The sequence below is a fragment of the Nothobranchius furzeri genome, chromosome 7, assembly GCF_043380555.1.
Source record: "Nothobranchius furzeri strain GRZ-AD chromosome 7, NfurGRZ-RIMD1, whole genome shotgun sequence".
NCBI classification, from domain to species: Eukaryota; Metazoa; Chordata; class Actinopteri; order Cyprinodontiformes; family Nothobranchiidae; genus Nothobranchius; species Nothobranchius furzeri.
In genome coordinates this window covers 31389215-31400514 of record NC_091747.1, presented here as the reverse complement: position 1 = coordinate 31400514, position 11300 = coordinate 31389215, and the positions used below count along the sequence as shown (strand labels likewise).

Below are 11300 nucleotides of genomic sequence, written 5' to 3'. Positions count from 1 at the left end.
TGTTGAATCAGCAGGTAAATACCATTGAATGTGCTTCATGTATATTTGTGTTGGAATTAATCAACCTAAAAAAAATTAAGTAAATTATCAGGAGGGACATTTTATTTTCTTTATAAAAAATATTTTAAAATTGGAATGTTTAGAAGCTTGAAGAAGGACTAACTGTGAAACTGAACAAAATGTGAAATGTTTGTTAATTAATCAGACAAGAACCTGCCTGCCGACAGATCTGCACATCGACACATCTAGTGATTCTTGTTCCCTGCACAAATACAGACTCTTCAAAGGCCTGTAACATAATTTTGGTGGCCCGTACCGGCATCAGCATGCCACAAGATAGAATGCTGATCCCATAACCAGTGAACCTGGAGGCGACATCACAGATGACGGGCGGTGAGCGATAGACCTGCCACTGAGGGAGCCACAGGTCCACAGAGGGTGTAGGGACCATGGCTGGACGAGTGGCGTGCTGTTTTCTTCAGCTTACGGTACTGTGAGAAGCTGCTAACCAAAAGGACACAGTAGGCACAATTACATGCGCACATTTAATTGGATCTCCGACTCATCCCAGAGATCTCCAGAACACCGGAGCCATTTAACAAACACTAGAATAAACACCCCGAGGCTGCTTTTATTGTTGCTGGCGACTTCAACCACACCAACTTAAACACAGTTCCTCACAACTCGGTATTTACCACTCATCCAACGTGTGAAACCTGCTGTGAGGACAATTAAAGTGTGGTCAGAGGGGACAGACACAGTGCTCCAGGACAGAATTAAAAACACAGACTGGAATATGTTCACCAACGCAGACCTGGACCAGTAAGCCTCATCTGTACTGGATTACATCTACGTAACCACAGACAGTTTCACCACCCAGAAAAGGATCACCATGTACCCCAATCAGAAGCCATGGATGAACTGGGATGTTCTTCTCCTACTGAAGTCCCGCAACACCGCTTTTAGGACAGGAGATGCACATGGCTACAGTACAGCCAGGGCTAATCTAAAGAAGGGTATCAAAAAAGCCAAACACCATTACAAAAAGAAGATAGAAGAACACTTCTCCAACTCCAACCCCCGATGCATGTGGCAAGGACTCCAGACCATCACAGACTACAGGATCACCAAACCCTCCCCCGCATCCTCTGATGTTTCCTTCCTCAACGAGCTCAACAACTTTTATGCTCGTTTTGAGCGAGGGAACCTCACAACCACAATCATAACAGACATGACGCCAGACCACCAACCTCTGACTCTCTCCCCCACCGATGTACGAGTGGTGCTCAGCAGGATCAATGTCCACAAGGCCGCAGGCCCTGATGGCATGCCTGGGCGTGTTCTCAGAGCATGCTCTGGGGAGCTCGCAGGAGTGCTCACAGACATATTCAGTCTGTCCTTGGCCCATGCTGTGGTACCAGCCTGCTTCAAATCCACCTCCATCGTCCCGATACCCAAAAAGTCCAACCCATCTAGCCTCGATGACTACCGCCCGGTAGCACTCACCCCCATCATCACTAAGTGCTTAAAGCAGCTGGTCTTAGTACACTTCAAATCCTGTCTCCCCCCCCCCCCACCACCACCACCACATCCCCCCATTAATTAATTACCAGCACTTTTTCCGTTATTGTACGAGCACTTCCGTAAACCTTAAAACGGGTATTTCTGTAGATTTACCAGCACTTTTTCCGTTATTGTACGAGCACTTCCGTAAACCTTAAAACGGATATTTCTGTAGATTTACCCGAGTTTTTCTGTACCATTGACGGACATTTCCGTCAAACCGAAAATGGAAAATTCCGTATTTTCCATAAATTTCTGCGTTGTTGCAGACAATTCCGTAAACCCTATAAAAGATATTTCAGTAGATTTACCTGACTTTTTCTTTACCATTTACGGACAGTTCCATCAAACCTAAAATGGAATATTCCGTATTATTTAAGTACTCAATCCATACCATTTACGAACACTTCAGTCATCCTAAAATGTTTAATTCTGTACCATTCTCTATACCGTTTACCATCAATAAAGCACAAATGTTGAATCACAGCAATTATTTATTTCCTTTAATTTTACATACATAAACCTGCTGTTCTCTCAAAGAAGTGCAGCCATGTTGGGGAGATGCCAAATCTAGCAACTTTTTAGCATCCACAGGCTGACAGACATTAATAACAACTTGTTTTGTTAAAGACAATGACAAAATAAGACAATAAAACTGCCAGCATTGCTGTTGCTGTCTCACCTGTCAGTGCAAAATGAGGAGGCCCCTCCAGGAGGATGCAGAAACCTACACCTCCAACTCCACATATCACACCGACAGGCAGAGCTTTGCAACCAGTGGCTGACCTTTCTACAAAAAACAAATAGAACATTAGAAGTATTATATTATACAACTTTTCTATAAAACATCAGTGCAGCAATAACAACCATGACCTTAGAAGGATGACTGTGCAACATGCCATTAAGAGATTTTTAAAACTCTTAAAACAACTTAAAACAAAAAAAAAATTTAAACTTACACCTCCAACTCCACAATGACAGGAAAAGCTTAACCGGAATGACAAATATCACCCACCTTCCCTCCCCCTTAACATGGGGGATTTGAAACTGCAGCATGTGTGTTGTGTGCATAAAACATCTGAACTCACCTAATACTGTAAAAATCTGTATTTCGACTCCCAAACCCCATGTTTTTGGATTTGCCTGTGTGTGTGTGTGTGTGTGTGTGTGTGTGTGTGTGTGTGTGTGTGCGCGTGTGTGTGCGTGTGTGCGTGCGTGTGTGCGTGTGTGTGTGTGTACGCGTGTGTGTGTACGCGTGAGTGTGTACGCGTGTGTGTGTACGCGCGTGTGTGTGTGTGTGTGTGTGTGTGTGTACGTGTGTGTGTACATTCAGTCCAAAAAGGTATTTTCTGAGCTCTGAGAACAGCTCAAATGGCCCATTCAGATTCCTTCTGCTTGCATTCAAATTCCTTCAGCTGAGAAACCAGCTTGCACACCTGTGGAGGAATGAAGTGCCGTTTCTTCCCCTTCTTCTCTGCCTTGGAGCCTCGCTCAGGATTGACCCCAAAGAAAACTCTGAGGAAAAAAAAAAAAAACAATAGTGATATGCAGACAAAGTTTGCACGTGTAGTGTGGCTTGACAGGAGTGGAGCAGTTCAATAAAATCCTACAATTGTTTTCTTCAATATGCCCCTATGTGTGAACCTCTCTATCATTCTAATTGACCATCTGTCTAGAACCCAATGTTGTTGTGGTGCTGGTGCCAGTGGCTAAGCTTATCTCTTCCTTTGTCTTTTCAAGACACATGCATTCACACTGCGCATATACAGAAATGTTTGCAAGAGCGAGAAGTCTGCTTATCACCAACACATGACAGCATGCATCCTCAATGTGTATGCAGGGATATTATAAATGCACAGAACACAGAAGGGGATAGAAAACACAGCTGACATTGTCCTATCAAAAGGTGTAACAGCACATTTGAACACGGACTGTCCTGGGGGTTATTCAGACATGGAGTGGAGAAACTGTCACATTCAGTGCATGTTACACATCAGTACAAGTATTAACATTTTGGCATGAATCCACTATGTCCACTATGGTCCCTGGAGCAACATATTTTGAGTTTGGGGTCTGCAGCCAAATAAATTTCAGTTTGTGTGTCTTTGACATGAAAAGGTTTGACCACCACTGACATAACCTGGTCTCAGGTGCTAATGGTTTTAAAGAGATAGCTCAAAAGAATTTTGTGTCAACAAACCATTCTGAAAAAAATATGTTTTTGCTCCATTTCCCAACTAGAATCATGTTGTTTGTTTTGTTATTGATTGACTTAGGACACTATTTAAAGCAAAAAGCATGTTACCTGCCCTTTAAAAAGATATGACACATTTATTCCAACAATGGTCTTCAACAGGGAGCTACAAAATCTCCGAACAAATCCATATTCAGGGGGATCATAAGCCAATAACAGCTGATCTAAAAGCTCACAGCATGTGGCGACACATTTTGAGCTTGTACATCTCAGACAAACGGGTTTAGTGTAGATTGACAAAAAGCAGGTCAGGTGCAGAAAGACACGGCAAAGTCACATTTACAAAGTATTTCCAAACAATGAGTGCTTACCTTTGCATGAATTCGAGAGTAAAAGCCATCTCCGGTGGGTATTGGACGTTGCAGACATAAAACATGGAGAAGACGTAGCTCAAGGCCACAATGGGAGAGGTGATGTGGTCATTGACAAGTAACCCATCAACAGCAATCTTGAATTGCTGGTCACCTTAAACACAGATAAAAACCATGTACGACTTACAAAAAAAAAAAATCCTACATTTTAAGGCAAGCAAAACATTTCTTTAATAAATATGACACAACAACAGCTTATAACAACAGCTAACAACAGCTTGCTGGGATACAAAAAAAGATTTAACTACAAACCTCTGATTAGGATGCATGGGGTCACTGGGAGTTCGACTTCAGGATCTGCAGAGATCTGTTTTGGTGACAGACACGATACATGAATTAATGTTTCCAGTGCACACAAACCTGCTGGCAAATTGACTATCTGCTAGTGTCTTCATGCGACAGAGGTAGCCATTATGCACAAACATTAATGTAAATAGTTTATAGAGAATATCAGCAGCACAATTAGGGGAATCTATACTTCCTACTGTGGTTGGTTACTCGGTTCACCACTGGATGCAAATAATTATCTTGCACACAGTTTAAAATCTACAACATCTACCTCTTTTTTGTGGAAGAGTTTATAAGAGTCTTCCTTGAAGTATTTTGAAATGCCGCAGATGAGCTGTATTGGACCTTCGCCCGTCTTCATCCCTTTGTAGTCAAGGAAGTCACTGATCCCCTTTTCTTTTTTGGAAAGTTCCTGTTCAAGGTTCAAGGTGTTAATTTTGTACAAGTACATAAGACTAACACTCATTTTCGTTTGGAGCTATGGAGAGAATTTTGAAAAAAATTAAAATAACCTGTTCTGTTTTGATCTCAAATGTCTTGCTTTTTTGGTTGTCACTTCTTGATTTTTGGTCTCAAATCTATTCCATTTGATTGTTTATCCAAGTTATTCTATTTGATTGGTTGCCAGTTTATCTTTTTTGGTCTCAACTCTCTTTTTGGTTGCAAATCCGTTTTTGATTGATTAATAAAGACAAAATTCTCTCCATATGGAGCAGCACAGCACAATCATAATAATAACAATAACAACACACCTGTGCCAGCTTGTTTTGTACAGAGAAGCCAAGGAGTTTAGATGCATGATCAAACAGGTGAGGAACTTCAAACAGAAACGGCCACTCGTCCTTTACAACGGCAATAGTGGTATCATCATCGTTGAGGATTTCACGCTGAATGGGATATGTTTCAGTCATCAATTTTCGAACAGATGACTCCTAAAGATATGACAGATAGACAAACAGTCGAACAGTTAGTCAAACTAACCAATTAAAATAATAAAACAGGGTATCAATTTCAATTGACTATGGGCATAGTGATACAGACGATCTTTAATTTCACAATGTGTCCTAAATTGTACTTGGACCCAGACCTCATCGCATTACTCCTGCTATATACTATTGCTGTGTGAATGGTTGTATGTCTAGATCAGGGATTCCCAAAGTGTGGTGCGCGCACCCCTGGGGGTGCGCGAGCTGCCGCTAGGGAGTGCGCGAGGTGAAAAGTGTAATGGCTGCGGAGCTCAGAGAAGTCTGTCATATGTCACCATTATTGTAGAAACTCATTTGTGGGTGGGCCAAAGAAAAAGTAAGTGGGCACAATAAATGTAATTGAAAACAAGTACATTTTTGCACGCGCGTGTCCTCCACATGTGCTTCATAATAACAATGCGCCGAGCTTCAGCACTCTGGCCTGCGCACGCCGATATGTTCCGTCGCGCGCGCGCGCGTGTCCTCCACATGTGCCCTAGCTTCATAATAACAATGCGCCGAGCTTCAGCACTCTGGCCTGCGCACGCCGATATGTTCCGTATTTGATCATTTTTAACGGTGTTGGAGGAATCTGAAGGTGGCGAGTCATTCTGGCAGATTGTAATTAACACCTGTCTCATGCAGGTGTTCTGACGTTGTAAACCTCACACACAGAACATTGTGGATGTAACTAAATAACAAGAAATGATTCCCATTCAGGCTATTAACAGCGCGCTGACGATCTGAAGTTCAGAGTGCGTCTGTCAGAGGTCAGACGTGTTCCGGCTGAACCACGGCTCACGGGTGCACAGAAGTCATTTTACAACATTGGTTTAAATAGCGCGAGACGCGGTGACTTGAGCGGCTGTAATGGATGATTGCAGACCCACCTGAAGATCCTGGGTTTGAAAGGCACGTTTCAACTCATCTCGTTTAGACAGCAGGTCTTCTCTACACATGGCCCCCTCAATGATTGGATCCCACGCAACACATCCATACAGATCTGAATTCCTGGGCCTTTTCTTTGTCGAATTTTCACCCCCTGCTTGCCTCTTCAGTGAGCTTAGTGGCCTCTTCATATTTTCAATTCTGTGTTCCAGCTGACGAAAGAGAGTTTCAGAACCATCTTTTGCAAAAGGTTTGTTTCCAAACGGCTCTGTCAGCTTGAAGGAGGCAGGATATTGTCCTACAATCATACTGGCGAGTTCCCTCAGCTTTTGTCTACCAGGTCTTCCTGGGTGTTTATGGAGGTAATCTTCAGCGACGATCCGAACCATCTCTCGTCTGTCTTTCCCCATTATGTACTTTTTTTCACGCAACTCATCCATGACTTTTGAGGGAAATTTGTGCCATGGTACAGAATATGTGTCTTGGGATGGGGAGTCGGCTGTCTCAGGTGGTGTTGAGGGCAGCTGAAACCTCTGTGGTTCAGGTGTTGATGAGGGGCCAGGCCGGGTGAACTGCGGTGGAGTTTGTGAATCTATGGATGACATGACAAACATCTCCATAAATTAAACACATCACAGTTGTTGCAAATCAATTAATACATTGGTCCTCAATGTCCAGTTTGGGTCAACCAGGAATACAAATGGACCTAATTATGAAAACCAATTATAGAGAAATTATTGCCATGTACAGCTGATGGCAACTTTTTTTTGGCATTTTTGGAATAAACCCTTGTAGTTTCAGAAAACTTGCATTAAAACAGAGGGGCAAAAACTCACCTGCTTCCAATGCTTTGACAGCTCTGACGAATCTTTTGCACTGAATGAATGGCAGAGTGTCTTTAATGTCCTCCGGGTCCACAAGGCTCAGGTCATCTACAGAGAGAACTCCTAATTCCTCCAGTTTAGCCATGAGTGTATCCATCTTATCGCTACTGAGCGATGGCATTGCTTTCTTGACATAGTTTTTCACAAGTTCCATGTTGGTGTGTGTTTAAGAGGAATGAGCCACCGAGTACCTCTGTGGTAAGCATAAAGTGGATGATAATCAACAAGTTTGTTCAAATCATGGCAACTGAACAGGTCAGAAGCATTTTCATCAAGTTCATAGAGTCCAAGCTCAGGTATCCAGCTGGCAGTTTTCCCTCGAAGCAAAAGTAGGACAGTAGTTTCATTTTTTACAAAAATGCTTGCTATTTGTCCTAACTGCAGTAGTCCTTTTGCGTAGCTCAGTAAGACCAGCATTCCATTTGCATATTTAGTGCCTTTAACCTGCGCACTCTCTGTGACAACTGAGTTACTTGAGTTCAAATCAAATTCACCAACCACTGTCCTTATGTTCTGGTCATAGAGCTCTGGATAGAACCGTGTTGAGTCTGACACATGAACCTGGGAACGAAACAAGGTACCACAAGACTGATAAGCCTGAAGCAACTGGTGCCGTTCAGCCAGAGACTTGGTTACATTTATGAAGTTCTTACTTGCCCTAATGCACCTTTTAAAATAAGAATGTTTTGATTCAAAGCGCATTGTCCAAGTATATATGAGTGGGCCAAATTGTAAAGTCAAGTGTGCATAGTGAAGCAGATAGTGGTGTTTTGGTCTAAGTTGAACTCTTGGAAACAGCTCTTGCCTCAATTCCACATACAGTTCAATCAGTCCCTTCATGAAAGCAATCTGCAACTCTGAGAGCCGAGGTGCACAGACAAATTCAACAAGCTCCCTCAGAAGTAGTACAAGTCCCCATACTTCATTATCAGCATCTTCAATTGTGTCATGCACCAAAACAGGCAAGAATTTCAAAAGCCACCTGTTTTGGGCTGCATGTCCTCCAAGCCTGGCTCCTGTAGTGGGAATAGTGTTTAGCTTGTCGCTGCTTTCACCAGGAAATGATTTGATTCTTTCATTAAGAACCTCATAACTGAACCACTTTTGTGTTCTGATTAAGAACTGCAAAAACAATGCCAAATCATAATCTACTACCCCCTCAAACAGATCATGAGCTAAACAAGCTGGTAAGCCTGGCTGACACACATGAAAGTTGGACAGTTTGTTGAAAACACTGTCACATTTAACACCGTGATGAGTGTGTACTTCATTGTTACTTTCCAGAAACCGCACAGTCTCATTATGATCAGCTGGATTTCTATGAGTGAAAACTGTGAGAGGGTTAGACTGAAATTCACTTTTTGTTGCCAAACAGTATCTGCAGAAATATTGAGCTGTGCTGAAATTTTCTGTAAAGCCACCAATCATGTGGGAGCCCAGATTATCGCCCATTATGCACGCAACAGTGCCTTTATATATTTTTCCATTGAAAGATATGCCCCTTTCCTCCAGCTCACACAAGTCTGACACTAGCTTATTGAAAATCTTATCCATTCCAAAGTATTTGCAATCTTTCTCTACACAGAGTAATGCCAACTGTATCTGATCAACAGTTGATCGTTGGTGTGGATGAAAATTTCCAAGTGTGAAGTAGACAGCCAATACTTTATGCTTTGTCTTGGCAGATCCGAGTGGATTAGCCACCTCAAAAGCATCCTGAAAGAGCATTACCTTTAAACTGTCTGGGTCTGAGGAAAACATGGCATTGGATTTGATGGCCCACCCATCAGTGACATCACACAGTACATCATCTTCAGAATTAGAACTAGGACTGTGCTGATCTAAACCTTGCTGTTTCAGAATTACTTTGAGGGTTTCCAGTATTGGGATGTAATGATAGTGCCTCTTCTGGCCACTGTGATTGCGTCCAAGAAAGACTTCTACAGGTTCAACATAGTCATAGTGTGACTTGTAATATTTCAGCCTCTTGTGTTGCGTAGTTAAATGACCCTTTTCATGTAATGCCTTGTGCATAGGGCTCTGCTCGTATATACTATTCCCAAGAGATGTTACAGTCTCCTTTGGAACACCATACTGCCCCAGTTCACAGGCTAGTGCATCCACAGTATATTCCTGTTGAATATCACTTATAGTTCTCATTTCATTTGCTATTTCTGTTATTGTGGAGGCTGGAACCAAATATTTTGCCTGTAAACCCAAGTAAAACTGAGCAAGACTCTCTGTGAAGTTGTCTTTCACTTGATCACAGCAGAAATTATCACTTTGTTCTGCATCAATGTTAAAACTTTCAGGTTCTTCAGGTTCTACATGTGATATTTCACCTTGGAAAGACCGTTCTGTTAGTTCACATATATGAACTGGGGCTATCTTGGTAACATCCCACCCTTTATGGTATCTGGAAATATGCGTTAAAAAGGATGACTTTACATTGAATGTCTTAGAACATCCATCAAAGGGACATGTTACAGTCAAACCCTCATCTATGTGACCACTCAAATGACACTTTAAAGTTTTAAGATCATCATATTCACTGCTGCAAAAATTAAACAAGCACCTTAACTGTACAGACACATTATGGTTCCATGTTTGTGTGCTCCTTCTGTCTACATGAGCTCGTGACATATGCACAGCAAGGCTACTGTATGTGTTAAACTTCCTTCTGCAATCCCTATGGCCACATAAAAAAGACACATTATTATTATTTCTGTGTGTTCGGCAGTGTTTCAAGTAATCAGTCGAAGACCGAGCATTAAAGCCACAAATGTTACAAGTCAACATTTTTAAGAGATTGAATTTGCCAATTGAAGGATAGCCAGAATCAGAACAGAATCAATATGAAAACAATAAATTTATATCAGCACAGTTAAGCACATTCACTTTTCAGGTACCTTCAAATAAGTAATCTGCGTTGGGCTGCATGGGCCACTTTCCTTGGGCTTTAAATTTTTTCCTGCAAGGAAATCTGATTCTACTTAACTATCACCCCTTTTAATTATTACCATGTTCAGTTGCATGCTAACGTAACACGGCGAGCTATAACAATACACACACGCACACACACACACACACAAAGCGCGCGCATCCAATTTATGGGCTAACGCTAACTTTAGTTGGGCAAACCACGCTTCAAAATAACGCAAAACCCACACATTCAAATGTTACCATGAAACACACACGGCTACCAACTGACTATCGAGACCAAATTTCATGTAAGAGGGAGGGAAAAATGGTTTTTGACGTACTTACGAAGCGCAGGCGGCTGGCTAATGCTAATGCTAACGCAGCTAGCAGCAAACGTCCACTCACATACACACCACTTCCAACTGCCTATCGAGGCCAATTTAATGTACGAGAGGGAACAAGGTGGCACTCCGTTCTCATTCCACACAACCAACCTGTTTCCAACTTTCCTTGTGACTTGCAGAAATTTAGGTAGGCACTGACCGCACTGAAAGTAATGGCGTCGGAATATTCTGGCAGGGGGAGAAAATTCTGCTGTTGCGCATGCGCGTGCGCAACAGCAAACTTTCCGTATTTCGCAAAACGGAGCGAATCCGTAGCAAATCCACGGTAAAGGGACCCGTAAATTTACGGATTTTTTAAACAGTGCAGAGGATGCAGTCTCCATTGCACTGCACTCTGTCCTCTCACACCTGGACAACACCAACACCTATGCCAGAATGCTGTTTATAGACTTCAGTTCAGCATTCAATACAATCCACCCCTCACAACTCATCAGGAAAATGACAGACCTGGGGATCAGTTCCCTCACTTGCAAATGGTTACTGGACTTCCTGACCAACCGCCCTCAACATGTCCGACTGGATAACCGCTGCTCATCAACAATCACAATGAACACTGGTGTACCACAAGTCTGTGTGATGAGCCCTTTCCTCTACTCCCTTTTCACCCATGACTCCCAACGTGCTGATGGTTCCAACACCATCATTAAGTTTGCAGATGACACCACGGTGATTGGCCTCATCAGTGACAATGATGAGATCGCCTACAGGGAGGAGGTGGACCGTCTAACTGAGTGGTGCGACACAAACAACCTGCTGCTCAA

The 11300-nt window shown here is 42.5% G+C and overlaps 1 protein-coding gene across 1 annotated transcript; it reads right to left on the bottom strand.

Annotated features, from left to right (window-relative positions):
- Nucleotides 1-2862: 2862 nt before the first annotated feature.
- Nucleotides 2863-7527, bottom strand: LOC129156224 (uncharacterized). Its single transcript, XM_070553031.1, has 7 exons — nucleotides 7166-7527; nucleotides 6332-6921; nucleotides 5229-5408; nucleotides 4748-4888; nucleotides 4441-4495; nucleotides 4129-4282; nucleotides 2863-3078 (listed from the first exon to the last, which is right to left on the bottom strand). Exons 1-7 carry the CDS (start codon nucleotides 7365-7367, stop codon nucleotides 2931-2933), a joined length of 1470 nt encoding a protein of 489 aa, XP_070409132.1. The 5' UTR covers nucleotides 7368-7527; the 3' UTR covers nucleotides 2863-2930.
- Between the last annotated feature and the right edge of the window lie 3773 nt (nucleotides 7528-11300).

Excerpts from the sequence above, each read along its gene's own strand:
- LOC129156224 (XM_070553031.1), bottom strand. The coding sequence starts at position 7,367 with ATGGAACTTGTGAAAAACTATGTCAAGAAAGCAATGCCATCGCTCAGT. Across the intron at positions 6,922-7,165 it reads TGTCAAAGCATTGGAAGCAG|ATTCACAAACTCCACCGCAG; the intron begins GTGAGTTTTTGC and ends TGTCATCCATAG. Across the intron at positions 4,283-4,440 it reads CCCATGCATCCTAATCAGAG|GTGACCAGCAATTCAAGATT; the intron begins GTTTGTAGTTAA and ends TCTGTGTTTAAG.